The 27,977-nt window shown below is 36.3% G+C and overlaps 6 protein-coding genes across 6 annotated transcripts; all 6 read left to right on the top strand.

The window, feature by feature from the left end:
* Nucleotides 1-1,569: 1,569 nt before the first annotated feature.
* On the top strand, nt 1,570-4,975 carry LOC147275390 (uncharacterized). The gene is made up of 4 exons (XM_086228408.1): nt 1,570-2,348; nt 2,803-2,893; nt 3,942-4,023; nt 4,112-4,975. The coding sequence occupies exons 1-3, from the start codon at nt 1,570-1,572 to the stop codon at nt 3,990-3,992; spliced, it is 921 nt and encodes a 306-aa protein (XP_086084534.1). The 3' UTR covers nt 3,993-4,023; nt 4,112-4,975.
* A 336-nt stretch (nt 4,976-5,311) lies between these two features.
* On the top strand, nt 5,312-8,878 carry LOC147275389 (glutamate decarboxylase-like). The gene is made up of 6 exons (XM_086255833.1): nt 5,312-5,590; nt 5,748-5,952; nt 6,930-7,130; nt 7,443-7,911; nt 8,065-8,117; nt 8,238-8,878. Exons 1-6 carry the CDS (start codon nt 5,502-5,504, stop codon nt 8,733-8,735), a joined length of 1,515 nt encoding a protein of 504 aa, XP_086111959.1. The 5' UTR covers nt 5,312-5,501; the 3' UTR covers nt 8,736-8,878.
* Nucleotides 8,879-9,569: 691 nt separating this feature from the next.
* On the top strand, nt 9,570-17,264 carry DPB2 (DNA polymerase epsilon subunit B2). The gene is made up of 14 exons (XM_086256651.1): nt 9,570-9,867; nt 12,736-13,012; nt 13,098-13,272; nt 13,430-13,583; nt 13,681-13,812; nt 14,099-14,176; nt 14,583-14,687; nt 14,803-14,883; nt 14,979-15,109; nt 15,206-15,300; nt 15,441-15,540; nt 15,787-15,901; nt 16,388-16,498; nt 16,886-17,264. The coding sequence occupies exons 2-14, from the start codon at nt 12,847-12,849 to the stop codon at nt 17,024-17,026; spliced, it is 1,584 nt and encodes a 527-aa protein (XP_086112777.1). The 5' UTR covers nt 9,570-9,867; nt 12,736-12,846; the 3' UTR covers nt 17,027-17,264.
* On the top strand, nt 9,861-12,428 carry LOC147275388 (Pentatricopeptide repeat (PPR) superfamily protein). The gene has a single exon (XM_086256649.1). It carries the CDS (start codon nt 9,917-9,919, stop codon nt 11,729-11,731), a length of 1,815 nt encoding a protein of 604 aa, XP_086112775.1. The 5' UTR covers nt 9,861-9,916; the 3' UTR covers nt 11,732-12,428.
* A 6,178-nt stretch (nt 17,265-23,442) lies between the features above and the next one.
* On the top strand, nt 23,443-24,740 carry MYB54 (myb domain protein 54). The gene is made up of 3 exons (XM_086256456.1): nt 23,443-23,557; nt 23,826-24,341; nt 24,514-24,740. Exons 1-3 carry the CDS (start codon nt 23,443-23,445, stop codon nt 24,723-24,725), a joined length of 843 nt encoding a protein of 280 aa, XP_086112582.1. The 3' UTR covers nt 24,726-24,740.
* Nucleotides 24,741-26,311: 1,571 nt separating this feature from the next.
* On the top strand, nt 26,312-27,964 carry LOC147275385 (E3 ubiquitin-protein ligase RSL1-like). Its single transcript, XM_086228407.1, has 2 exons — nt 26,312-27,182; nt 27,885-27,964. The coding sequence occupies exons 1-2, from the start codon at nt 26,312-26,314 to the stop codon at nt 27,962-27,964; spliced, it is 951 nt and encodes a 316-aa protein (XP_086084533.1).
* The last annotated feature ends 13 nt before the right edge of the window (nt 27,965-27,977 follow it).

Below are 27,977 nucleotides of genomic sequence, written 5' to 3'. Positions count from 1 at the left end.
ATCTCAAGTCTTTTCTTAGGGCATCATTGTAAGTCGTTCCTTGAGAATTTCAATTTGTAGCTCGAGACATTTTAATTGTTTATACTCATGATGCATTTCAAATTGTGCTGAGTGACATCTCAAGTCATGTCTTGACGCTTCCAAAGTCATACCCTAGAGTTTTTCATGTCGAGCCTTAAAAAATCTTAGGGTATCCCAAGTTCATAGGTGAACAATATTTTTGGACCTTTGTAAAATTTGAAAAACTAATACTATATTACTCTTAGAGTTGCTTATAAAATGGACCAACCACTATCTCTCTTATATGAATAAAAGTGATAGTCTACGACTCTTCGTACCACAAAATTGAACCATGATTGCTTTGGCAAAGTATATAAAAGTGGGCCTGGCCCAGAACAAACATCTCAAGAATGGGCAGGCAAAGTAGCAAACTATACCCAAAACAAAACCGAGCAAAGCCCAAGAGAGACGAAATAGGCAGGAAGAGGAAAGGACGAGACAGCCTTAGCCTATAGCCAATAGAGCGTCAGTCCACTCCTAGTCTATCGCAAAAATTAAATAAAATCAAAACATTTTAAAAGCCTAATAAAATTACCGCGAATTGTTGGAGCCAAAATGAAGCCCTCCTTTGCAAATTTGAAATTTCCGTATACCCAAACTCTTTTAAAATTTGTTTTTGTTACGTACGTTTTCGCCTCCTGATTTCAAAGCCAAATCGATTCTCCTTCCAATTCACCCGAGAAACTAAGAGACACCGAGAGTCAGAGAGCGACTGATATCTGGTAATTCCTTTTCTCAATCTCAAGTCATAACCTTATACTTTCGTAGTTCTGCAATCTTATTCTTCTTTTATCTGTTATTGAAATTTGAATCTATTGGGATATTGTTGTCTATTTATGTTAGAGTTTTGAAGATGATATTATGTATCGATTTTAGAAGATGGTATGGTCTAGGCTGTATACTTTCACTACATATTTGAGGGAGGCATGGACTATTTTCTATATGAATTTCATATAATATTAGTGGGGAGTAAGAACCCTTCTCAGATTTTAACTAATTTAGTTATGTATTGATGAAGCTTACTAAATTAGATAAAAACTGAATAGATGAATATCCTGATGGAAATAGTGGGTTCATTTCTCATCTTGTATATTAATTTCATTGCTATGATTGTAGTGTGTTTTGAAGAATAGGTGGAATAATTGGAAAACGATCTGAAATATAGTGTAGTGTGGCTACAAGTGTGGTTACAACTTAGGAATGTTTCTTCAGAGTTCGACCCCGAGTTCAGTTGAAGTGGGGAATGAAGACCTTTGCATTTCTATATTTCATAGTTACGGGCTCCAAAGTGTTCCCCTTCCTAAAAGTTGTTGTGGTCAAGTTTTGGGAAATGATACTCATGGTGGCTCTATCCAGTCGTGTAAGCTGTGTGGTCGTTCAGAAAATATATTGAATATGCTACTTTGTGATCATTGTGAAGAAGCATTTCATGTATCTTGCTGCAACCCCAGGGTGATTTTGCCGATTGTTGAGTGGTTTTGTCATTCTTGTTCAAAAATTAATTGCAAAATGCCACAGAAGAATTCCTTCCCGAGCTCAGTTGACGTGGGGAAACAAGACCTTTGCACTTCTATACTTGACAGTTATGGACCCCAAAATGTTCCCCTTAGTAAAAGTTGTGGTCAAGTTTTGGGAATTGATATTCATGGTGGCTCTATCCAGTCCTGTAAGCTGTGTGGTCATTCAGAAAATATATTGAATATGCTACTTTGTGATCATTGTGAAGAAGCATTTCATGTATCCTGCTGCAACCCCAGGGTGGTTTTACCGATCGATGAATGGTTTTGTCAGTCTTGTTCTAAAGTTATTTGCAAAAGGCCGCAGAATAATTCCTTCCCTAGTTCAGCTGAGGTTGGGAAACAAGACCTTTGCATTTCCAAACTTGAAAGTTATGGACCCCAAAGTGCTCCCCTCAATAAAAGTTGTGGTCAAGTTTTGGGAATTGATAATCGTGGCGGTTCTATCCAGTCGTGTAAGCTCTGTGGTCATTCAGAAAATATATTGAATATGCTACTTTGTGATCATTGTGAAGAAGCTTTTCATGTATCTTGCTGTAACCCCAGGGTGGTTTTGCCGATTGATGAGTGGTTTTGTCATTCTTGTTCAAAAATTATATGCAAAAAGTCACAGAATAATTCTTTGTTGAAGTCCGGTACGATCAGCCCAGGGATTGGGATTGGTCCACGTAAATTTGAATTGGGTCCAATAGCAGTTACGTTGAAGTACCCCAAGCCATATATGTCTAAGGCTCGAATTGGGAAAGCATTTCAAGCAGAAGTTCCTGACTGGTATGATCAAATTTCTGTGTATGTCATGTTGGTAGCACTTAATTTATACTCTTGGTTCTTGAACATTTACTCAATTATTAAATGATTTGCTTTTGTTTGTACAATATGCCTCATTTTCTTTTCATGTTGTTTTATCTTTAATTTAACATGTGTTTAGAGTTATCTGTTACTGTAATATAGATATCTTTTTTTCCCATTGTGATAATGCTATTGCAAATTTACTTGAGTCGACAATTGTGATTTTCAAGATTTCACTCAGAAAATTTGTCGAGATATCCTCTTTAATTTTGGATGTCAGATCCAGTGTCTGAAGTCCAAACTGATGACTGGGATTTCTCTTGTGCTGTTCTTTTGTTGTAACCAGTACTATCTGTTGTGTCTCTCCATGGCTGTGCTTAGTCTTGTTCATTTTACATCTTATTTGGGGAATCTTTAAATAAGTCTAATGTTACAGGGCTCCACAGGCTGAAGTCCAAACTGATGATGGGGATTCTTCTTACGCTCTTCTTTTGGGCACAACCCATTCTCATTGTGCTGATCCTCAGGTGATAATATTGAAGTTCTTGCACTCTCTCTGTATCGAAGAGTACCTTAAACTACTATTTTGTTACTTTAACCATTGCACTTGTTAAGTACATCTTGCATGTATATGAAATAGGACTTCAGGATTATAGGTCAAACCAAAAGATACAAAAGAGGGTTACGCTAGAGTAGTGGTGCAGTGGCTTACTGTCTATAGAATGTTCATAGTTTAGTTACAAATTATAATGATGAGCATTATACGAAATTTATTGTTTTATTTATAAACCATAAGCGTGGTTTTCAAAAGCAAAATAGGCTGAAATAACCCCAGTAGGGTTTGGTTGTGTTGATTAGGAATTCCACCTTCTAGCTAGAAGGCTTGGTTACACTCCCTACAACAACACCTTGCGGTTGAAGTGATCCCCGAGTTAGGGTAGGCTGTATAGGGTAGGCTGTAAGCATAGTGTATTTGGGGTTTATCCAGCTTATCAAAAAGGAGCTGTTGGGGTTTCGCATCTTAAAGAAGAAACGGCTAATATGTAAAATGATTGCAAGATAGATGATTCTGAATTTTTTCTGATCTAACTAGGAATTGGAAACAGAGTTAGTTCTAAAGTATATGAAGTACGTACATGGAGGTTGTAGGCACATGCCACTCTGTGGACTTTAACTAGTTTTTTATTTTGTGGGAATTTGTTATGCAGTTAATTTTCTTTGATGTATGTTGGTCTTAGAAGTCACCTGTGTTGAATTTAGTAATATGTTTTGCAAGCTGGAGTGCTATCTGTTTTTGGTTCATCTAACCATGAATTGGTGGCAGTTCCATATGGAGTTGTCAGGTCCGGTTCTTAAAATCTGTATCTTGTATGTGGTATGACTGGTAACTGAAGTTGGAAGAGTTCAAATGGGTTGACTGGTAACTGAAGTTTTGTAATCCAGTTGGAATTCATGGTTCCTCTTGATAACTGAAGTTTTTACTTTGTTTCTGTGGATATAAACAACCCAAAGAATTGTGGCTCATTTACTATTGTCTATTTCTACGTGCCTTATCTTGTTTCAATTGTTGTGTAGTTGGGATCGCCCGTTGCTTCTAGAAAGAGAAAACAAGAGTTCCCATCATAAAATGGTGGCAAACCCCACAAAGTAATTTCAAGTAAGTATGCATAAATATTTTTGTTTTCTTCCAATACTTTAAATTTAGAATGTTTCTTATATGAACAGTTTCTCTCTTGTTTGTCCAGTTTGACACTCTCATATACCAATCAGACAACAATAAAGGAATGGGACTTAGTTTTGTTGTAAACTCTGTATACCTCCAAAGTCCAAACTAGGGAGTGGTAAGTAATTTTGGGTCACAAGTAAAACTATCTCCATCTGGGTTTAAGTGAACTTAGTAATATAGTCACCTTACTCAATCATCATCACTGCACTATTTGCTCATCATTGGTTGGGGGTTAGTGGGGTAATTCCGCTCATCATTGTACTATTCACAAATAAAACTGAGTGATTGGTTTGACACCACTAAAGTAACTAATGTGCCAGAAAAGAAAACAAACAAGCCATAGCCATCTTGTCTTGTACAGATAGACGTGGAGAACTGTGTGTGGACGAGAAGGTAGGTCGGTAACCTTACATGACCAACTGTCCACCAGTCAACTTCAATTATCACTTTCTTTCCCTTTCCAATCGAAAATAATTTTGTATACAGTTACCGGCTACCCGCTCCGATATTCTTTTTGGGTAACTATCTGATCCGATCTTTGGGCCATTACTTATTTATAAAGCTTGTGCGGCCCATTGCATTTGTGGACCCAACTTCCATGATGTGATCTATTGGCTCAACCGGGTATTATTTTGAAATTTGCAATCAATGAACTGTAAATGAAAATGGCAAACACAACTCCTACTCACCAACAAGTCAACACCACTACAGGGAGTGCTCATTACGAATACGAAATTGGAACTTTCGTTTTTACTTGCTTGAGGATAATATAATACTGCCTATAGTCCATCAAGCTTCTTTGTATCTTTGATAATAGTATTTTAGTTCATCAAACTTGGTATAAAGTAGCTTATATATGAATTGTAGTTTATTGATGATTAAAGGTTTTCCCTTATCATACTTCTCCGGCCCTGTGCCTCTTGAGGCAAACATAAGTGGGCCCTACGCACGAAGCCACATACATGGGCTTTTTCACTCTCATCAGTGTGTGAGGTGGGAGGTGGATTAAATTCCTTATTGTGGGGGTGGATATTTGGAATTGAAATTCTTGTTCTTTTATAAAATCTAGAATTTTAATTGAGAAATGAGGGCAAAATAGTAAGTTAAGACTTGAGAGAATAAAAAAAGAGAGAAGATTCAGCTTGAAAATAAATTTGTCCAGCGAATGTATGGGGCCACTTCTGTGCCCAATATCAGCAGTACGTGTGCTTGTTCTACGCGTGCTTTAATTAGTTTTTCAAGTTGCTTCTCATTTCAATAAACCACCCCATCTCCCCATTAATACTTCCATAAAGTTTGTGATAAGGCTAAAGGCAGAGAGCATCATTTTTCAGTTTCTCACTCTCTTCATATTCTTCCTCTTGATTCTCTTTCTTTTCCATTTGAGAAGCAAAAGGTGGGAAATTAAGATGGTGATCACAACCACAACCGGTGACCGTGAAGAGCCTTTGTACTCTTCTACCTTTGCTTCCAGATATGTGCGCACTTCTCTCCCCAAGTATGTTTTTTTTTTTCTCTCTCTCTCTCTCTCTTCATCTCTTTAATTTCCTTGCTTAATTATTAGCATTATTCTTGCTTGCTTGGGTTTTCAACTGGTTGGTTTTTGAAAATGATGAAGATGGTGTACGTGTGTTGGCGTGATGGTGTGTATGTAGGTTCCGGATGCCGGAGATGTCACAACCAAAGGAAGCAGCTCATCAGATAATAAACGATGAACTGATGCTGGATGGGAATCCGAGGCTCAACTTGGCCTCATTTGTCACCACGTGGATGGAGCCGGAGTGCGATCAACTCATCATGGCCTCTTTCAACAAAAACTACGTCGACATGGACGAGTACCCTGTTACCACAGAACTCCAGGTGATCTAGATACTAGTTTATTAATTAAATCACTTTGTAATTACAATAAAATATGTTGGTCGATCTAGACTACTGATCTACATCTACGGAGGAAATGGAGGTTGGAAAGTCAATAGTGTATATGTAAAGGAGCTATGCTAGGCAACACTACAAGTCTAGAATGCAGATTTTCTATTTCTAATTAATGTTAATTAAAGGGACATTGTCATTACTCCTATAGGGTCCAAAATGTAATTATGCGTGTGAGGATTAGTGTAAGAATTGGGATTTCAAGACTAATAATAGGATAACAATTTATTGATAGGGACTTTGGCATTTCTTATTGTATTATAGGATACATACTCAAAGCTTTGACTGCATAAAACGAAGTAATAGTCTGTGCTTTTTAATTTATGGGCTGTGGGGTGTCGTGGCCTAAGATTATAACGTCCACCGAACAGAGGTGTACATTGATTTATTATTTACTTAGTAAATTCAGCATTATTTTTTTTTTAAACAAATAAAAATAAATACTTTTACACTTTCGTGGACTGGTGGACAGAGTGACAGACGACATTCAAGGTAACCAGTTCACATGCTATTTATTGCTTTTTAAATGAGGACATCATTTACACATATATATATATATATATGTTTATTTATTTCAGTATAAAAAAATGAGTGTAGCACGCCCCCAAAATTACCAAAATGTGATCTCATGTTTATATCCAAATCGACATTGTTTTAGAGTATAAGATTTAAGTGTTTTAAATTTACGGTACGAAAATGGTCTGAATCCCAAAACCGCAGAATTCACATTGTGCTGATAAGATAATGCTGAATTTTTTGGGGAAAAGGTTATAATGCTTTGAAGAATTAGTAGTCACAACTCAATGAACTCATACTTAATTTCTTGTTAACTTTGCGATGAAATATATATTTCCTGTTGATTGTCATAGCTGGTTTACATAACTGTTTCTTTTTTGTTTTTCATGTAGAATCGCTGTGTGAATATGATTGCCAACCTTTTTAATGCTCCCATTGGAGATAGTGAAACTGCTGTTGGTGTGGGGACGGTAGGGTCTTCAGAGGCAATAATGCTGGCAGGCCTAGCCTTTAAAAGAAAGTGGCAGCACAAGAGAAAATTAGAGGGCAAACCCTTCGATAAGCCCAACATAGTCACCGGATCTAATGTGCAGGTCAGAATTCTTTCTCTGCTGATTGATGACACCTACTTCTCATCATATATGTGTCATGACCAATGTCATTTCTCATGCTTAGATTTAAGCTCTTTTAGACTTGCTTGTCCAACAAGATATTAATTAGCTTTTTAAAGCCGCACGCTCTAATTGTATGGCCATGATCATTTTTCACATGTTTGTCCATAACCAATTACGTTATGCTAGCAAACTTGCTAGCTAGCAATACAATTTTTATTGAAGAGAATCTAATGACTCAGATTAAGGTCCCTTGGTGCATCATGCATAATAGTTCATGAAAATATGCTGCAGGTATGCTGGGAAAAGTTTGCAAGGTATTTTGAGGTTGAGCTAAAGGAGGTAAAACTGTCAGAGGGATACTATGTGATGGACCCTAAGAAAGCAGTTGAGATGGTTGATGAGAACACAATCTGTGTTGCAGCTATTCTAGGGTCTACCTTGACAGGAGAGTTTGAGGATGTGAAGCTCCTTAATGATCTTCTTACTAAAAAGAATAAGGAGACAGGCTGGGATACTCCCATTCATGTTGATGCTGCCAGCGGGGGCTTTATAGCTCCATTCCTTTATCCTGATCTTGAGTGGGATTTCCGCTTGCCGTTGGTCAAGAGCATCAATGTAAGTGGCCACAAGTATGGCCTTGTATATGCTGGTGTGGGCTGGGTTGTGTGGAGGAGTAAAGAGGACTTGCCGGACGAGCTTGTCTTTCACATCAATTACCTTGGATCTGATCAACCCACTTTCACCCTCAACTTTTCCAAAGGTATTGCTTAATTACATATTGCAATTAATGGTGCTATATATATATATATATATATCTATATATCTATCTATATACTGTATATGCATGTTCTAAAGGTTTGGTTTTAGTCCTTTGCTTCAAATTATAAGTCTTCATCATATGTTGTATTGGCAGGCTCTAGCCAAATAATTGCTCAGTATTATCAGTTTATACGGCTGGGATTTGAGGTAACTTTTGCTATCATTTAATGTATAGAAACAAACCTATACAAGATAGTTCTTGGTTCGATTTGGGCCAATGTTTGATTGTGATATTAATTCTTGTTCCCTATTTATTGTCTGCACAAGGGTTACAAAAATATCATGGAAAACTGCATGGAGAACACAAGAATGCTGAGAGAAGGATTAGAGAAGACAGGGCGGTTTGAGATTCTCTCCAAAGATGTAGGAGTGCCCCTGGTGGCCTTCTCTCTAAAAGACAGCAGCAAGCACACTGTGTTTGAGATATCTGATAGTTTGAGAAGGTTTGGATGGATAGTTCCAGCCTATACTATGCCAGCCAATGCGGAACATATTGCTGTTCTGCGCGTGGTTGTTAGGGAGGATTTTAGCCGGAGCTTGGCTGAGAGACTGATCGCAGACATTGAAAAAGTTTTGAAGGATGTAGATGCACAACCAAGCCATATATCTACCAAAACCGCCCATGTCACAGCTACTGTTGATGAAGTCCATGCCAATGATCAGGGGCTTGTGAAGCCTGTTAAGAAGAGTGTGAAAGAAACTCAAGAAGTGGTAGCAAGGCATTGGAAGCGGTTTGTGGATGACAAGAAAACAGGTGTATGCTAGGCTTCAGTTGTTACTTATGCATGCTTGTTTCTTAATATTTTTTACGTTTGCTTTCTGTAATAAGGACTGAATAGCCACATTCTGTAACTTATGCATGCTTGTTTCTTAATATTAATTACCACATAATATCTGCTTCCCCTCTATGTTATGTATATTGTGATCAAGTTATGTATATTGCAGACAAGTTATGCATATTGTTAAACTTGATAAAAATATTAAGTTTGCACTCACTTATCTCAGAAAGTTCATGGTAATATTGGATACTGATTCTCGTCTTTAGAAAATGTACATTCACCGTATTTTAGCAAATCTGAATCAAACATCTTAGAGGATGTCAAGTCCATCTAACCTTCCACTCAGAGTTATCAAGTCCACTCTTAACCATTTCAAAATTCACGTTGGGCTACAATGGCTACATTTCTACCATATAACAATAAGCTGAACTAATATTATGGAGCTTTTAATATGCACCATGTGACTGCTCGGTGCACTTAGAACTCAAGGATGCGCTGAGAATTAAAAAGATAAAAAACAGGTTGAGAACCCCATCTGACATGTGCTATAGGAGAAATTCTTCGTAGGGTTGCCTAGCCACATCATCAAACCCAATTGGTAGGAGTCGAGCTGGCTCGACTTGTATGTAATGGGTGTATACATTTACCCATTCACTTTGTCCTCTCTAGCTATCAGAAAGAATCTGGTACTTACTAAAAAGGATGAGAAATTCTAGAATCTTATTATTTGTTTTCTAAACTCTAACATGTTTACTGTCTGTTTTTAAAACTTCTCGTGTAGCGTTTAGAAAGCAAACAACAATGGGTACTTTTAGAAGTTCCTCAAAAGGATTTATTATTTGGGCCGTTGTTGGGCTCCCGGCCCTAAACGAGTAAACTCCCAGCTACAGCACTTCTGTCACAGTCTCACACAAGTCTCTCTGCAAAACGCCCTCTTTTCGCCCAAGATGTCCCTCTGTTTCTCTGCAAATCCTTCCCGGCTGCAGCTATCCCTCTCTCCCTCTCTCTTGAAATTGGCATTGGGTCTTTGTGTTTTTCCATTTTCCAACTTAGCCATTAGCTTGGGTCTCATCCTGCGAGTAAAGGGGACAAAAGTAGCAGAGTCATCGTCGTGCCTGGTAATCCTTGTCCTCTCCCTATGCTTTCTCAAATGGGTCTTTTAGATTAATGCCATTTCTACCATACAACAATATGCGGAACCTATATCTTAAAACTTCAATTGTTTCGATGAGAGGCCTATCTTTCATTGATATATTCACTTTCAAGAATCATTCCTTATCACTCTGCAATTCTAATGCTAATATCTTTGGATGTGTGAGATCCCCAATTGAACCCATATCTTATTTTCGAAAATATATGCTCTCTCCATGTTCATGTTATCACTCCATGTCATTTGTAGAGACCCCTTGTTCGAATTTGGTCAAATTATCTCAAACCTTGAATACAGTCGTTGCGTTTAGGGTCGCTATGCGTCCTTTTTGTTCAGAGATTGTTACATTGGATCAAAGTTTTGATTGTGGTCGGAGTGGTATCAAGGACAAGGTTTTAGAAAGTGATGTTGATAAGTTCTACAATACAATTTTTGATAACTCTCACGCATATTGTGATATGGAGAAAGCTCTTGACCAAGTTGGTCTACCATTGACTACTCCATTGGTTATTGAGGTGCTTCATAGGCTTCGTTTTGAGGAGAAACTAGCATTTAGATTTTTTATGTGGGCGGGACGCCAAGAAAATTATGTTCATGAATCTTGGGCGTATAATGATATGATGGACATACTTTCATGTACCAAGTACAAGGTGAAGCAGTTTCGAGTTGTCTGTGACTTGCTGGATTATATGAAGAGGAATAACAAGAATAAGGTTCCTGTTGAAGTTCTCTTAACAATTTTGAGGAAATACACTGAAAAGCATCTGACCTATCTGCAGAAATTCGCCAAGAAGAAGAGGATAAGGGTGAAGACACAGCCAGAGGTCAATGCCTTAAACCTGCTATTGGATGCCCTGTGCAAGTGCAGTCTGGTTCAGGATGCTGAAGACATGTTACAGAGGGTGAAGAAAAAAATTAAGCCTGATGCTAATACATACAACATTTTGTTTTTTGGTTGGTGTAGAGTTAGGAACCCGACTAGAGGAATGAGGTTACTGGAAGAGATGATCCAAGTGGGTCATACACCTGATAATTTCACCTACACTACTGCCATTGATGCCTTTTGCAGAGCAGGGATGGTTACCGAGGCAGCTGAACTTTTTGAATTCATGCGAACAAAAGGTTCTACCATGTCTTCTCCCACTGCAAAAACTTATGCAATAATGATTGTGGCTCTTGTCCAGAACGATAGAATGGAGGAGTGCTTTAAACTTATGACTCATATGATAAACAGTGGTTGCCTTCCTGATGTTTCTACATACAAGGAACTACTTGAAGGGATGTGTTTGGCTGGAAAAGTTGAGGAGGCTTACAAATTCTTGCAAGAGATGGGAAGCAAAGGTTACCCTCCTGATATAGTTACTTATAACTGTTTTCTCAAGGTCCTTTGTGATAATAAAAAAAGTGATGAAGCACTTACGCTTTATGGAAGAATGATTGACATCGGGTGTTTGCCTAGTGTGCAGACTTATAATATGCTGATTTCAATGTATTTTGAGATGGGTGATCCCGATGGGGCATTTGAGACATGGCATGAGATGGATAAGAGGGGATGTGCACAGGACACTGACACTTACTGCATGATGATTGAAGGACTTTTTGGTTGCAATAAAGTGGAAGATGCATGTTGTCTTTTGGAAGATGTCATAAACAGGGGAATGAAATTGCCATATAGCAAGTTTGACTTCTTTCTGATGCAGCTTTCAGTGATTGGTGATCTTCAATTCATCCACAGGCTTTCAGATCATATGAGAAAGTTCTACAATCCTTCTATGGCAAGACGTTTTGCAATGGACCAGAAGCGGAGGAGCATGAGTTTGAGAGGGACCTAATAAGATTTGTACATTATCGCCTCATAATATCTTTCTTAGTGTCTATATGGAATCACAAAGAAAGGCAGAAGAAACCTAGAGCACATCAGCAAATTGAGAAGGGATTGTCATTTGTCAAGATAAAGTTTTGATCTTGTATGTGGTCAACAATGCTACAGAGTGGAGTGAAACCAACATGGAGAATTTTTGGCCGACTTGTGACCACAAATCCCTAATGTTTCAGATTAAAAGACTGCAAAGCTCTCAGCTTTAAGACAGTTCTGGAAGTGGAGTATGGAAGCAGGCTTTGGAGAGCTGCTAGTTGAGGGTGATGCGAAGTAGTTGAAATGGACCATATATTTGGTGATCACAACTCAGAAATCAACAGGGGGATCCTGCCTTAATTCCAGTTATAATTAATATACTGTCCCAGATGGAGGTGATGGCATACAGCAGAGTAGAATTTGTAATAAGAGAGAAAATCATGTAGCACATGTTCTAGCTAAGAAGTAAGAACTTTGTAATACGGCAGAGTTACATTGTAATAGGTTGAGTCAATGAGTCATGGATGGAAGGTACCCCATACTGGTTAGAAAATGACTTGTTGGAGGATTCGAATAGTTTCGGTGGATGAGCTGTTTTTGTATTCATGTATGTCATTTTAATGGGAAACTTCAAATGATATTGTAAATCTCTCTATGATATTTAATGATGCATGTTTTTTCCCCTACGTTTAGTATTTCAATTGTTAATCCATAAATAACCCTTTGATCTATGAACTATGATACAGTGTAAAATTCTAATGCCATAAACAAAAGACTGTATATTGCAATTATTATCCTATGATAATTATTGTTGATTAGAATGACACACTTACATGCTATGCTAAAGAGCTTAATTGAAGTAGTATGGGCCCATGGGATAGGATGGGGGTGAAGTGAAAAAAAAAAAAAACATACAGCCTTTTGAATTTTTTTTTAAATTATTAATTTTTGCTGAAATTATTATTATATCTTATTTATTAGGGGTTTCCTCTTTTTCCCGCCGCTTTGCACCTAGAAATACAGAATTTTCCCGCCAAACAAGAAAACCCCAAAAGCCCATACCTTTAGCGACCGGATCAGAGAGAGAAAGACATGAGCAACTCGACGAGGAAGAAGGTGCAGAGGAAATGCAAGATCAGAGGGTACACGGTGAAAGAGGACGCTCTCGACGAGATCCTCTCCTTCGGCTCCCAATTCGAAGAGGTTGATCCCGACGAAGCCATCGAGATCCTCCTCGACCAAATCCAAATCCAACCCCGTAATTCCTCATTTCTTTCTTAATTTGTATTTATTTAAAAATCAATAATTTCCATATTTTTAAGATTGTTTCTTTGGGATGGCAGTTAAGTCCTCCATAATAGACAAGGAGACCGTGCTCGGCATCGTTAAACGTCTATCAGCTGCTGATGACGCAGTCCATGAGACCCTAGATGATACCCCAGATGACCCCTTTAGCGTAATTGATGCCTTCCTTGTCCCGAAGTTCCGTTATGATCCCATCAAGAAGACTTTCTATGAGTATGTTTCATTTTTGCCAAGAAATTGTTATTTATATTGTTAGACACAGAGTAGCTGCAGAGAGAAGTTAGTAAAAGAAAGGAATTGAAATGGAGCGAATATTCTTTTATCCATGCATTATTTGTTGAACGGGGTAATGATTCTTTGGGATTTTTAGGCATACTGGGAGGCTACCCATTCATGGTGACGCGTCTGCGAAAGCCAATCTATATAGGGATAGGTTTCTCTTGCTCTCCCAGAGGCTTTCTCGCCATCAGCATTTTTCCAAACCAGCCTTTGATTCTGAAATGTCACATTCCGGAAGCTGTGAGGTACTCACAATTTTCTTATTCGACCCTTTTGTTCTATTAAAATTTCCTTATTTGACTAATTGGGTGTCTGAGTGTCAAAATATGATATGCTTGTCAGATATCTTCAATTCAGTCTCTGGTTGGGCAAACGGGAAAGAGATGGGTGATGGGTCTGATATCTCAATTGGAGGATGGACATTTTTACTTGGAAGACCTTACTGCGTCTGTGGAAATTGACTTATCTAAAGCAATATCCTTTACACGCTCTCATCATTAATAAGCTCATCATACTTGTCTTGTAGTGACTTACTTTTGTGTTTCATGAATACTTGGATGGCGTATGTCTGACACTTTGGGCTGTGCTGCATCTAATATAGAGGCATCAACTAATGTCTTATTGATTTGATGAAGCAGATTGATTCTGTCTTCATGAAAGTGGCTGGGGTGCTGTTGGTTATGAGTATGTAGTAGTATCTAGGGTTGAGGTTCGGTCAAATCAAAGGTCTCAAACCATCATTTTCTTTGACAAGAAATACAAGATAACTACAGGATTTTTTTTAGAGAACACAATAGTTGTTGCAGAGGGGGAGATGCTCTTAGAGGGTGTCTTTCAGGTTAGCAAGCATCCTCTTCTTTTCTGTTTTTTTAATTACACATGCTTTCACTTGAATTAAGTTTTGAGATATCAATACTTTTTATCTTCTAATTCCCAAGCAAGGATATCTTCCATTTGTTTCTTTCTAGAGCCATGTCTTTATTTTTAATTTTTTTCTTAGAACTACTTTTTTCTCTTCTAATATGGGGTGGGATCAGCATAATGTGGTAGTCCAAAGCAGATCAGTGAAATAAAAATTAAATTAAGTGAATTTTCTAGTCATAAGATTGTATCTGGCATCAGCTTGCTAACTTTTTAATATTGAGACATTAATAGATAATTTAGGTCAAAATGTATTTATGAGAAGAAATTGATTTCCAGGGTTGATCTTTTAAGACATGCTAACACCTAACTTTGTTGTGAAGGTGATTACTTGTGGATTTCCTCCATTAGAGGACAGAGATAAGTCACTGAAAGTGCTCTCAGGACATGACTTCTTTGGCGGTACTACACTTTCAGAAGAGGAGATGGTATCCTAAAATTATGTCTACACTTTGCCAATACTCGATAATGTTGAAAAAATTGCTAATATAATTTTATAGAGTAGGTATGAATATAAAGTAATTTCCTATACACTTTGAACAGCTCAGACTTGCAGAGTTGGAAAGAAGAGCAGTTAATGACATGTTTGTCATACTCTCTGACATTTGGGTAGACGATGAAGAGGTGACAAGCACTGTTTATTATTTAAAAAAATGCTTATGACTTTTTTCTCAGAGTGGCATGACAGTACATTGATTATTCTTTCCTTATTTGAGAAGGTTATGGGAAAGCTAGAGACAGTCCTCGATGTTTTTGAGCAGCAGGAAGTTGTACCTAGCTTATTTGTTTTCATGGGAAATTTTTGTTCTCACCCATGTAACCTTTCCTTTCACTCCTTCTCTAGTCTCAGGTGAGGAATATTGTGATAAGATTTATTTTGTTGATCTGAAAACAATCTTTGCCTTCCCACATAAGTAAAAGCAATAGTGACAATCTAGATGTGCAGGTTGCAGTTTGGCAAGCTAGGGCAAATGATTGCAGCCCATCCAAAGCTAAAAGAGCAGAGTTATTTTTTGTTTATCCCAGGTCCTGATGATCCAGGTATGTGATGCTATAAGATGCTTCTGCCAAAAGAAAATGCAAATATATATATATATATATATATATATATATATCTCCTCAAAAGTGTGCATACAGTAAGGGTACATACTTGAGTACTCTCTGCTTTTTTCCAATCTCAGGTCCTTCAACAGCTCTACCCAGGAGTGCTTTACCACAATATTTAACAGAAGAGCTCCGAAATCTCATTCCAAAAGCCATATTTTCAAGTAATCCTTGCAGGTATGTTTTTCTGAACACTGATCAGTTGACATATAAATGAGGATAAGTATGATACTTGAGATAAAATCCTACTATGTCCGCACCCCTCTTTGGTATTTAAATTCACAGTCTGTAAATTACAAGACAAAATAATTTACTTCTTACCTGGCCACAATGGAATTCTTTAGATGCAAAGATTGTCCTCTGTGCTTAGCAGTTGTGTTTTCAGATGTCTTGCTGACCAATGATTCCCATATTTGTGTGCAGAATAAAGTTCTATACCCAGGAGCTTGTGTTTTTTCGTCAGGATATGTTGTACAGAATGCGCCGTTCATGTTTGATGCCCCCTTCTGCAGAAGAAACTGATGATCCCTTTGAGCATGTGATCTCTCTCTCTCTCTCTCTCTCTCTCTCTCTCTCTAATATATAATATATAATTATATATATATGTATGCATGTTAATTTGGCTGTGGAACAGTTAACTGCACTGCAGATTGCCATATGGTTTGAACTGCGTGGTAAAAAAGAGAGCTAAACATGCTCTTTAGGGCTTAAGCTTTAGGTTTTAGTGTTTTAACTCTCGCATTTTGCGTTACACCTGAGAATTAAAACCTAAGCTCTAAACGGCGATTCGCCACCCTACAATAATAAGCCCTGTTAAGAAATGGATTAAAAAACTTCAAAAGAAAAAAACACAACATTGAGTGTTATTCAAACAGCAGCAGTGCAATTAACTGCTCCAGAGAAAAATTGGCATGTATGAATGCATATATAGATATATATGTCTTTCTATCTATCTATTTTTAAAATCTTGTTGACTAATGTGCATAATCAGTAAAACTAACGTGGTCTCAATTTTTTGTCACAGCTTGTTGCCACCATAACCCATCAAAGTCATCTCTGCCCACTCCCTCTTATAGTACAACCCATCATCTGGAATTACGATCAATCTCTCTATCTCTATCCAACTCCACATACGGTATTACTATTATCCCATTCTTGTCCATTTACCAATGTTAATATCCTTTTAAACATCCTCTTGCATTGCAATATTTTTACTGTTGGCCTTTTCTTCCCCTTGGATTTCATAATAAATGATGGTAAAGCTGGGTATCACGCATGGCCATGAGATGGCAAAAAGTAAAGGTTGAATCTGTTGATATATATATATATATATGTATATATTTTTGGAGTGGAAGTGCTTTGATTTATCAGATGTTCTAAGTTTTGGGAGAATGGGGACTGAACTGTTCTTTACTTCTTTGCAAATGACTCCTATTTTCAAAAACACTGGGACTTGATGGTTGATTCCACCTATGACAGAAATGGTCTAAGATTTCTTTTATCCTTTGATCTTTCTGTGCAGATAGTTTTAGGTGACAGAAGTAAGCAGAAGGCTTTCAAGTACACAGGAATCACTTGTTTTAATCCTGGTTCCTTCTCAAGTGATGGTACCTTTGTGGCATATCGTCCTTGCAATCAGGAAGTTGAATTGTCATCCTTGTGAGGATTAGAACAAGATTGCTGTTTTTCAGTCTTCTAACCTGCTAGACTTTTCTCTAGGCAGGGGATTGTGGTTCGATGCATGAAGCTTGTACTCAGCTCGGGACACCTAATATTTGTTAACAGAGTTGCCTCCTATAATATTCTTTTGACATATAACCTGCCGAGTATTTGTTTTAGCCAATCACTTGAAGTGAACTCCTGTTGTACAGTACAGTAGGAATGCTGATTATTTAGTTGGAAATTTTTTTATCTTTTAATTAGAGGGAATTACATTTGCAATTGAATTCTGTATTTTATTATTTTTTTAAAAAAGTCTGATACTATATTGTGCTTTTGATGTGCGATATTTTGCAAAACCTACCCCCATTTGAAAGAGAAGAATGAGAGTTAAAAGCCCATCATCACCATTGTATCTGGGTGTGGGTTTGGGGGTAGTGCGACATGATCACATGATGTGGCATTGTGGCTGGCCACACTTGGCGATTAAGTTCGACATCTACAACTAACGACTCGATCTTTTGATTCTTACATAATTAGTTCCTTGTTTTTCAACATGTGCTTGGTTTAGTTAAAATGGTGGCCCATTAATTTTATGCTGGCAGATGAACTTGTTAACACGTGGGAGTCAGAATCATTAATTAATTAATTGGTGTATTGAATGGATATTAATTTGTTGGGATTTGATTATGATAATGAAATTTGCTACCTTGAGTAATCGATCGCAAGAACCTTTTAATTTAGCAGTAGCACTTCATTAGTTCATTTGTATTGTATTTAGCATCATGATATTTTGACTGGAACATCAAAATCAGTAGGGTTGTGAAAGTCCTTTCCTTAGTCTACACGCAAAGACATTATATAATATATAGTTTCAAACTCAGTGGAAATACACCGTGGCATACAAACTCTTCAATAATATTTCAAAGTTTCAAACACCTAACTTGAAAATTCACAGCTGCGTCATATCAACTTAATTAGTGGCCGGCTTAATTGGCTAGTTTTTCAGCGAATGCTAGCTAATTAACCTGCTGTAACCTTGAGTAGTGTTGACGATACATATTCCTAGCTAGCTAGTGGTGTATGTTTTTCTTTGATATGTATAATATCGATCCATCTCTATAACTATAAGATACATGTGCTTTTTATAAATTATATATAAGAATGAAGAATCGATATCAGGCCCGAGGTCTCCATTAGTCAAATTTGAACATGAAAAATGTTACAATCATCTTTGGACTTGAGAGCTTATTGCGTCAATCAACACTTTAGCCGAAAGTAATGGTCATTGGGTGCATTAATTTTTGTTCATTGTGCTCTATTCGATCATATAAATAATAGGGGTTTTTTTTTTTTTTTCATATTTAGTATTTAAACTTTGACGCTTGTCTTAATGTGGTACTTAAACTTTTATTTGTCCCAATTGAATACCTAAACTTTTATTTTGTGTCTAATAAGTACCAAAATGAATTTATGTTAAAATTGTCAACAAAAGTTAGGGGCAATATAGTTAAAGTATATTTTAATTATTATTTTTATATGTTTAAAATTATAAAAAAAAAACACAACAAACAAAAAAAAACAAAAAATTATAATTAAAATATAATTTTTTTGAAGTGATCATATTGTCCCTAACTTCTGTTAACAATTTTAACAGAAATTCACATGGGTATCTATTAGACACAAAATAAAAGTTTAGGTACTCAATTGAGACAAATAAAAGTTTATGTATTACATTAAGACATTAATGGTCAAAATTTAGATACTAAATATGAAAAAAAACTCTAAATAATAATCTCCTACAACTTATACATGCACCATATAAAGCTAAAGTTTTCTTCAACTACACGTCCAAAACAATATATTTAGTGGGAGCTCCATATATAATATAAACTGATCAAACAAATTAAGAACTGGGCTGCCAGTCTGCAACCCCTATATATATAATGTTCTTGGAGGATATACATTTCACTGTCAAATAATTAATGCACTTTTTTTATGGTTAATTAATAGTCCTGTTACTACTTTCTACATAACACATGCAATCAGATCATAACAACTGCGCTAGATAGCTTCCCGGTTGGACACAAATTAAGTGATCATCAGTTAGTTAATTGTATATAGTTATACTTTGATCCTTGTGCCAAACAACATTATTGGCCGGAATGTAGGCAATTAGTTTATATTAAAAAATGTAAAGGTGTTATATAACATCAAGGTTAGTATAAAGATCCATTTAAAGGAATGTACATTCTAGCCAGCAAACAATGACATGCATTTTTTACATCCCTGTCCTGTACCTAATACCCTCTAACTCAAAAAAGTGAGTTGCACTCAAGGAAGCATATATAATATATATATATATATATATCCCCATTTTAAAAATTAATTTCCATAGTACTTTTTTTTGTTGAGAAAGAAGTTCCGTAGTACTTTTAGACGGCCCTATTAATGTATACCTTTGATCAACCTGATATAATTAAACACATATAAGGCCATATTTACTATATACATTCCAAATTAATTATAAATAGAGATAAATGTCATTTTGTTCTCCACATTATTACATTTGTATTAATTTGCTTCTCGAACTTTTAATTTGAAAAATGAAGATATTTGACTTTTTAACTTTGTCAATTGAGGTAATTTTGAGAATTTACTTGCTTTTCATCTAAAATTTCATTTACACAAAGTCAAATTTTTATCACGAAGAGTCCATATTGAGGGAAAAATGGTAGTCATGTGCCCATCACTTGTATCACTTGGTAAAATGACCTCAATTAACAAAATTGTAAAAGTTAAGTACCTTAATTTTTCAAATTAAAAATATGAAGAGCAAACTGATACAAGTGTAATGGTCTGGTGAGCAAAATAACACTTATCAAATATATAGTCTAGAAAATTGGCCTAAATGAAAATGAACCTGAAATAATATCTACAGTAAGAGCTAAATATAGTGATAATTAATTAATTAATTAAGATGTTAGTGATATATATAGAATCTAGTTTGGTAGGTAGGTGTACTGTTCATGGATCAATAGTCGAGGTCACTCAACTCAAGGAACAAAAGTAATCCCTTGGAATTAATGGCTCATAACTCATAAGTTGGCTTTCCAAGGGCAGTTTAATTTACCGTTGGGAAGTTTATATTACTTCTGGACCCGGAAACCTTTATCCCTAGCTCCCATATATTAGGTGATGGGTGTCAAATCACTACCTTATGAATTATATGAATTAATTAACGGCCGTAATCAGAATTTGGCCACACTTAGAGCAGAATTAAACGAACTTTAAGAGAGAGAGAGAGAGAGAGAGAGAGAGAGAGAGAGAGAAGAGAGAGAGAGAGAGAGAGAGAAAAAAACAAATTTTAGATACAATAATGCTAGTTATCCCACATTTTTTTTTTCCACATTTGTATCCCACCTGATGTGTCATTACTTTACTGGAAGGGTATTTCCTTTTTCTTTTTTAAGTTTTATTTTTTAATTTTTAGTGTCCAATATATTAATGTCATATAAGATGGTATGAAATTATGGTATAAAAATATGGTAAGTGTAGCATTACTATTTTAGATAATTCAATAATGGTAGGTACCAGCTACTTAGCTAGCTACTATATATATATGGTAATTAAGGTGGACAAGACCAATTTAAGGTCTGTGTCTGTTAGATTGTTCATCACAACATTCCTTCCAAATGGAATTTATATAAGTCCATTGTGTTCGACCTAGCAAGAAAACTACATGGATGGCCAAGATCATGCATTTTGAACTGGGGTTTTCTTATAAACTGGTGGCCAACTGCCAACTTGGCAAGAATATCATATAATAAGGGAATGAATTAATTGTGAATATTCACCATTTGGGATTGATAATTTTCATTATATATTGTGTTGAATAATTAAAGATAAGATATCGATCTTGATATATCTTATTTAAAAGTATTTCTCTAGCTTGTTAACGTACAAGGTGTAGAAGAATTAATACAAGTTCCGGTAGCAGCAAATTAAACAAACTCTTGGATTAATTAGTTAGGTCTAATTGCTGACGGCCATAAGAGAAAAGTAGGTGAAACCGGTGAACAGTCGTGAAGAACTCTACAATTGAAGTATGCATATCAACACTTCTATACAACTATATATGAAAATGCCTTGTGTGTGTATATATAAGTACATATATGAGAATTAATAATGCAGACTTGGCCGGGGAGAAAGACTCAGCAAGCATCCTCATCCACTTTTAGAGAGAGAGAGAGAGAGAGAGAGAAAGAGAGCGCGCCATAGGTTTCATGTATAGTTGATCAAGAAAGAAAACGGTTGAGGTAAGTAGTACTTGTGACAGTTAGCAATGTCATGACTCATGAGTCAAGCGCAGTGCATAAGACATAAACATGGTGGGTGAAGATGGGAGATGTGTTTCCCTCTGGGACTGACTGATCACTTTTTTCACAAGCAATTTGATCTCCTACCTAGGAGAGTGGTAGGCCAACGGTCAAAAGAAAGTCTTACATATATATATAAATATCACCAAAATTACTTTCCTTAATTAATTCTTTCATCCATGTTTGGATGTTAGGCCATAACAAGATATCTAAACGCGCATATCTATATCATATAACTCATGCTAGCTAGCTATAGATGCACGTTAATTATAATCAAGCACATTATTTTTTGGGTAAATTATATCTTTGGTTGCTGTGTTTTAACTCGAAATCTCATTTGGTCTTCGTGTTTTTAATTTCATCAATTTGGTCCTCATTTACATATCTTGTAGTTACAAATGTGACGGTAACACTACATAATATGTTGATATGGTATTACGAATGTAATGTTATGAATCTACACAAATCATAACATACATGCAATCAATAATATTCAAATTTTAAATTATTACTTTTAGTAGTTTCGTAACACTGTGTCAACATATTATGTGGTATTACCACCACACAATAATTTAATTTTTTGAAATTGGAGTCGAAAAAGCAAAATTTTTTAATTTTTTTCTGTGTGCTTTACGTACATAAAATAGGAAGGATCACATAGACAAAATAATTAAAAGAAAAAATAAAAGAAGATAAAATAAAAATACAATACTTGGAAGTAAGAACAAGAAATGTTAATGTTTGGCATTCTGCCCCCATCTCACCAAAAAACAAAAAAACAAAAAACAAGAAACGCTAGCACACCAAATTAATTAATTGTTTGAGGAAGCAAATCATTGTCGTAGGAAATGCTTGCTTGGAAGATGAACAAAGAGAAAGAGATAAGGCAAAGGGCTTAATGTAAGCTTGTAGCGATAATATATATTAATTACAATATCTACGGGAAGACTAGAAGTACCAGATGTTTGAATTTGACTTAAAGAGATGGAAGTAGTTATTATCGATCTAATAATGATCGAATTGAAGGATGTCTGATTCTCCACGTGCAGTTGTGAGGTTAGTTTCTAAGCTAAACTTGTTAGTTAGGTCTGAAATCAAGTTTGTCAAAACCTAAATTAACCTCCCAATCCCATACGTACGTACACCACCACAAATACCAAACCCCTCCCCCTTAATTTTCTATTTTATATTATAAGTGCACCAAAATTCAATTCATACTTTTATAATTATATTAATTAAGTGCACATAATATATGAAAACTGAATTGATATTTTATATATATATATTATATATATAAAGTTATTAAATTTTTTTCTCTTTACTAGATATATAATTTTAATGATGAGACATGTATATTTAGGTTAATTATTAAGGAATCGTTTAACAAAAAGAAAATGAGTAAGATGGCTAGGTGGGTTATAAGTAGACGTTGTAGGTTAGAAACTTGGAAAGACGTTGAAAGCAGAACCATATTTCACCCCACCAAGCAACCCATTAATATCTGGTTTCTCTTTCTTTCTCTTTCGTTGTCTCTCATGTAATATATAATATTATTGATAATATATTAATATATATATATAAGGACTGCTAGCCAGGTTTAATTTTATTGTTAGCCAAGACGTTGCATCAATCGCAGGTGTAAGGTCTGTCCAAACCCTCCCACTCTCTAACGGAAAATACTTTCCATCTCTCCATCTCCATCTTTATATACACATATAACTCTTGTATCTGGTCATATATCATCGATCTCCAATTCTACGTTTTGCAATTGCCTTGCCCACGCTCATCATCGATCATCAGCTCAATTCATCTTCATCATCATCTTCATTCACTCTGTATATATTGATGGCCTTGCCTTTATTATTGGCTAATTCCAGTACTAGCTAGCTAGCTAGTACTGTTAATCGATCAATCAGGAATTAAGGATCGATTGGACATCCAACAGTAGTAGTGATCGAGTGAGCTAGCAATTGTTGAGTAATTAGCTTACAGTACGTTGAAAGAAGGAAAGATAAAATTAATATCGATCGATCGATCGATCATGTGCACCAGAGGCCACTGGAGGCCTGCTGAAGATGAGAGGCTTAGGGAGTTGGTGGAACGATATGGACCTCATAACTGGAACGCAATTGCCGAAAAGCTCCATGGAAGATCAGGTACCTACCTACCTTACTCATCCATCTATATAAATTAACAATTAATTAATAATGTTAATTTGCTTTGATTCATGTCTTAATTTGTTTATATAATTCTTAATAAGCAATATACAAGCTAGCTAGGGTTTGGTATATATGATTGATCAATTGACAAGCTGCGCGCTATAGGATTTATAATTAACCTCCTAAATTAATGTTCAAGTACATATATAGTACTAATTAATTAAGACATGGAGTTAATTAATTATATGTATGTATGTGTGTGCAGGAAAGAGCTGTAGGTTGAGATGGTTCAATCAGTTAGACCCAAGAATCAACAGGAACCCTTTCACAGAAGAGGAAGAAGAGCGTCTTCTCGCTTCTCACCGTATCCATGGAAATCGGTGGGCTATCATTGCAAGGCTTTTCCCCGGACGCACTGATAACGCTGTCAAGAACCATTGGCATGTCATCATGGCACGCAGATGCAGAGAAAGATCGAGGCTTCACGCCAAAAGGAATATTCATACCACTACTACTACTACTAGTTCTGCTGCTGCTCCTGCTCCTCCTCCTCAAACCTCATTAGTACCAAAGTCCGCACAAGAAGATCACCTACGACTGCAGATGAAGATGATCACCTCATGCACTGATCACTCGCGTTCGAGGAACCTGCACCTGCTATATCATCCATACACTGGAATAACAAATAATTATCACTATCCTTTCACTCATCATAACCCTCCTCTATCTTCCAAACACTACTTTTACCCAAATACCAGTGCCATCACAATGCACCACAAAGGTAATTAATTCATTAATTGCACTATACTAACCTAATTAATTAATAGACTACTCCAATTGCTTAATTTCTGATATATGATCGATGTGGGTTATAGTACCTAGCCTACTTAATTGTGATCATTTATAAATGATATATATGCACCGACGCTTCCTAACTAATATATATGCTGCAGATCATAAAAATGATGAGGCGCCAATTGAGTTTTACGATTTTCTCCAAGTAAATACGGAGTCTAATGGAAGTGAAGTGATAGATGTTAATGCAAGAAAGGATGGGGAGGAGGTTGATCAGCAAACTATGGGGAAACAGAGCAAGCTGCAGCTGCCGGCTGATGGTCTTCCAAATTATATAGATTTCTTATCTGTTGGCGGATCAACTTCTTAATTAAAACGTACATCTAGGACTACTATATATTGGTGTCTTGATGAAGATGATCAATGACATTTCGATCAGCCACATGTAGTACACATATAAAGCCTAACTATAACTAGTTCTTACCAATTAATTAATTGCACAGAAAATCATATTTAAGCAGAGAAATTAAATGTTAAATGTAAAACCGGCCATATTCTGGACAAGAGAAATTAAGGACTGTACGTTAGAACTTGTGCATGCATCTCCATGACATGCATTATATATGTGGATATATAGTTTGATTTGGTTGATCGAGTTGAAATCCAATGATATATATAAGGTCGAAGTATATATTATTATCGTACATATTTGTTGTAACCTACCTTGCCAAGTAGGCACGGCTAGCACTACGTACGTTTGGCATGATGAAGATGATGTTTAGGATCGATTTGATTGACGGAGTATAAAATTTCACATTAGGGATTCTAAGCCTTGTTTTCATTATATATACACATAACTTGTTATGTAATAATGGCCAAATTATTTAATTAGAAACCGATCGAGTGAAGTGCTTAACTATATATATACCTCCAGCCTGCAAACCATCATACAATATTTAGAGGTTCTAATATATATGGTGGCGCGCTTGCATCTACAGGCTAGGCCAACCTACCTCGTATGATTAATAACTAAAATTTTATTGAAAGTTATTAACGCTAAATGCAGATCGATTAGTTAAAATAACTGTATATGTGCCTTCAATTCGTTGGTGGAGTGGAAGTGAACCATTCATCCTTAGTTTGTAATAAGTTAGTAGATTAACATAAAATTAACTAATCTTTCTCAATATAAATAAACCAATGCATGCACAAAATTATTGGGTTCTAAAGTCCTCAGCATAACCCCAAACTTGAGTGGGTTTGTCTCCAATTTCTCATCTTAAAGAAGGTAAGGCTGAAATTGATGCTGGGCTTAGCTTCCAATAGGCTAGCTTGCAAATTGCCTATGTTCTGTTCCGTGGCAGTGTGAAGTACATAGAAAGAAAGGGGAATACTATCCATCTTTTCCAATCTATTTTTTTCACCGACCTTCTTTTTAATTACTCACATTTCACATTATATTTTTATTATCGAAACTGTTCATTTTTAAATAATTATTTGAAGTTCATCTATGCAAAAAAATTAATTAAATCGAAAATCGTTTGGTCATGTAATCGTTATCAAATAAACAAACAGTGAATCAAATTATTACCAAAACCGTCTATTTATTTGATCATAATTAAATATTTGCCTGATATGAGAATATCGAAGACTCGGAGACTCGAAAATTGGGTGAAGATGACTCGGTCAAGTTTGTGTGATGTTGGTGGTCTCTGTCGCCGTCAGTTTGTATCTTCTGGAGTGTGGGCTACTAGGCTAAGAACTTTGCTATGTTGGTCCATATAGCAAACCTTGTTTTTTATTTCAAACAATTGGGCTTCTGGGATTTGAATTGGGCTTTTGGGATCTGACTGATGTTTGCTGACAAGTTACAACATTAGCTTTGGGCTTTAAGTGGTTATTAAGGTTGGGGAAATTGCTATTCACACTAGGGATGTGTTTCGACTAAAACAAGTCATGCCCAAACCACAACACTCGCGCCAGAGAGTTATGGAGAGTCGTGTGAAGAATATCGAAGAAACCCTATATGAGATTCTTCAGCAATTCAAGAACTTTGATCACAAATTCACATCCTTAGAGGGCAAGTATGAGCAGTTGGCCAAGGAGATTTATGACAAGGAAGTTTCATCATCATCATCAACAATCCAAGAAACCGAACTAATCCAATCCAATCCAAATTATGAATCACCATCACAAATAGCCGAGGAGATTCATGAGAAGGAAGTGCCATCATCATCAATGGCAACAATCCAAGCAATCCAATCCAGTCCAAATTATGAATCATCATCAGAAATCTTATGTGAGATTTGTGTTGAAAAGAAAGAGACTCATGAGATGTTCAAGAATGAGAGCTGTGTACACTCCTTCTGCTCTTACTGTGTGACCAAATATGTGGCTTCAAAGATCGAGAACCACATACCCATTGTCTCTTGTCCTGGATTCGACTGTAAAGCAGTCCTGGACCTGGAGACCTGTAGGCCACTGCTTCCCCAAGAGATCCTAGAAAGGTGGGAACAAGCCCTTTGTGAAGCACTGGTTCTGGGGGGCCAGAAAATTTACTGTCCCTTCAAGGATTGCTCAACAGCTTTGGTGATTGACATTGGACAAGAAGATCAAGTTAATGTGAGGGAGACAGAGTGCCCTGTTTGCCATAGATTGTTCTGTGCAGGGTGTCAAGTGCCATGGCATTCAGGGGTTGAGTGTGAGGAGTTTCAGAGGCTGAATGAGAATGAGAGAGGGAGGGATTCTCTAATGATGAAGGAGCTTGCCAAGGAGAAGCAGTGGCAGAGGTGTCCCAGGTGCAAAATTTATGTGGAGAAGACTCAAGGTTGCTTGCACATTACTTGCAGGTCAGTTTGATTTTTGGTGTTATCTTCAAAACTTTTATCAGGCTATGTATGTATACTACTTATCTATACCCACTTATCTTTCTTGCGGGTGTTCTTAGAATGACTTAATTCCTGTATAAAAGAAAATAAATCTGCTCCAGGACAAGATCGCCCCCCATCCCTTATTCTTCTTCCTCCTCCAGGACCTTTTAGTACTAATTATTACTGATGAGCAAAAGAAAGAGGGTTTTTGCTCTTCTTCAAAGAAGATTAATTAAGAGGAAGAAGATGGAGATCTTATATCAATAATAAAAAAGCAAATTACACGTAGGTACTTTAAGTATGCACCATATTTCAAGTTCGTATCTCAACTTTCATTTCGTGATAACTACGTACCTTCAAAATGATGAATATTATTTTTATCAATGAATTTCAAGATACAATTTGATATGTTATGTTTTTAGACTAGAGACTTTTTACCTGATGAAATCTTGTTTACAATGTATAGTTCATAATGACAAATAAACAACATGATATAACATTACCTTTCAAATGGATATCATGCCTGATAGAACATTTCCTCTTTTAGTGCAGGTTATTTTAGTGCTTTTGCATAGATTTTTTTTTTTTTGTTTTTTTTGGGGTCTGCTTTTGCATAGATTACTTGGTAGAAGTTTATCTCTTATCTATTATGGTTTCAGGTGCCAATTCCACTTCTGCTATAGATGTGGAGCAGAATGGACACCAAATCATGGTGGTTGCCAATCAGAGGGGCAGATGAGAGAAGAGGACCC

The sequence above is a fragment of the Dryas octopetala genome, chromosome 9 (assembly GCF_963921425.1).
Source record: "Dryas octopetala chromosome 9, drDryOcto1.1, whole genome shotgun sequence".
Taxonomy (NCBI): domain Eukaryota; kingdom Viridiplantae; phylum Streptophyta; class Magnoliopsida; order Rosales; family Rosaceae; genus Dryas; species Dryas octopetala.
The sequence above is the reverse complement of the archived record's forward strand: the minus strand, read 5'-3'. Positions and strand labels throughout refer to the sequence as shown.

What these genes read in the sequence shown, in the direction of transcription:
- LOC147275390 (XM_086228408.1), top strand. Translation starts at nt 1,570, where the DNA reads ATGCCACAGAAGAATTCCTTCCCGAGCTCAGTTGACGTGGGGAAACAA. An exon ending in CAAGCAGAAGTTCCTGACTG is followed by an intron (nt 2,349 to 2,802) that starts GTATGATCAAAT and finishes CTAATGTTACAG; the next exon opens with GGCTCCACAGGCTGAAGTCC. An exon ending in CTCATTGTGCTGATCCTCAG is followed by an intron (nt 2,894 to 3,941) that starts GTGATAATATTG and finishes ATTGTTGTGTAG; the next exon opens with TTGGGATCGCCCGTTGCTTC.
- LOC147275389 (XM_086255833.1), top strand. Translation starts at nt 5,502, where the DNA reads ATGGTGATCACAACCACAACCGGTGACCGTGAAGAGCCTTTGTACTCT. An exon ending in CTGTTACCACAGAACTCCAG is followed by an intron (nt 5,953 to 6,929) that starts GTGATCTAGATA and finishes TTTTTCATGTAG; the next exon opens with AATCGCTGTGTGAATATGAT. An exon ending in CACCCTCAACTTTTCCAAAG is followed by an intron (nt 7,912 to 8,064) that starts GTATTGCTTAAT and finishes TTGTATTGGCAG; the next exon opens with GCTCTAGCCAAATAATTGCT.
- LOC147275388 (XM_086256649.1), top strand. Translation starts at nt 9,917, where the DNA reads ATGCCATTTCTACCATACAACAATATGCGGAACCTATATCTTAAAACT.
- DPB2 (XM_086256651.1), top strand. Translation starts at nt 12,847, where the DNA reads ATGAGCAACTCGACGAGGAAGAAGGTGCAGAGGAAATGCAAGATCAGA. An exon ending in CACATTCCGGAAGCTGTGAG is followed by an intron (nt 13,584 to 13,680) that starts GTACTCACAATT and finishes TATGCTTGTCAG; the next exon opens with ATATCTTCAATTCAGTCTCT. An exon ending in TCTTAGAGGGTGTCTTTCAG is followed by an intron (nt 14,177 to 14,582) that starts GTTAGCAAGCAT and finishes TTTGTTGTGAAG; the next exon opens with GTGATTACTTGTGGATTTCC.
- MYB54 (XM_086256456.1), top strand. Translation starts at nt 23,443, where the DNA reads ATGTGCACCAGAGGCCACTGGAGGCCTGCTGAAGATGAGAGGCTTAGG. An exon ending in AAAGCTCCATGGAAGATCAG is followed by an intron (nt 23,558 to 23,825) that starts GTACCTACCTAC and finishes ATGTGTGTGCAG; the next exon opens with GAAAGAGCTGTAGGTTGAGA. An exon ending in CATCACAATGCACCACAAAG is followed by an intron (nt 24,342 to 24,513) that starts GTAATTAATTCA and finishes TATATGCTGCAG; the next exon opens with ATCATAAAAATGATGAGGCG.
- LOC147275385 (XM_086228407.1), top strand. Translation starts at nt 26,312, where the DNA reads ATGCCCAAACCACAACACTCGCGCCAGAGAGTTATGGAGAGTCGTGTG. An exon ending in TTATGTGGAGAAGACTCAAG is followed by an intron (nt 27,183 to 27,884) that starts GTTGCTTGCACA and finishes TTATGGTTTCAG; the next exon opens with GTGCCAATTCCACTTCTGCT.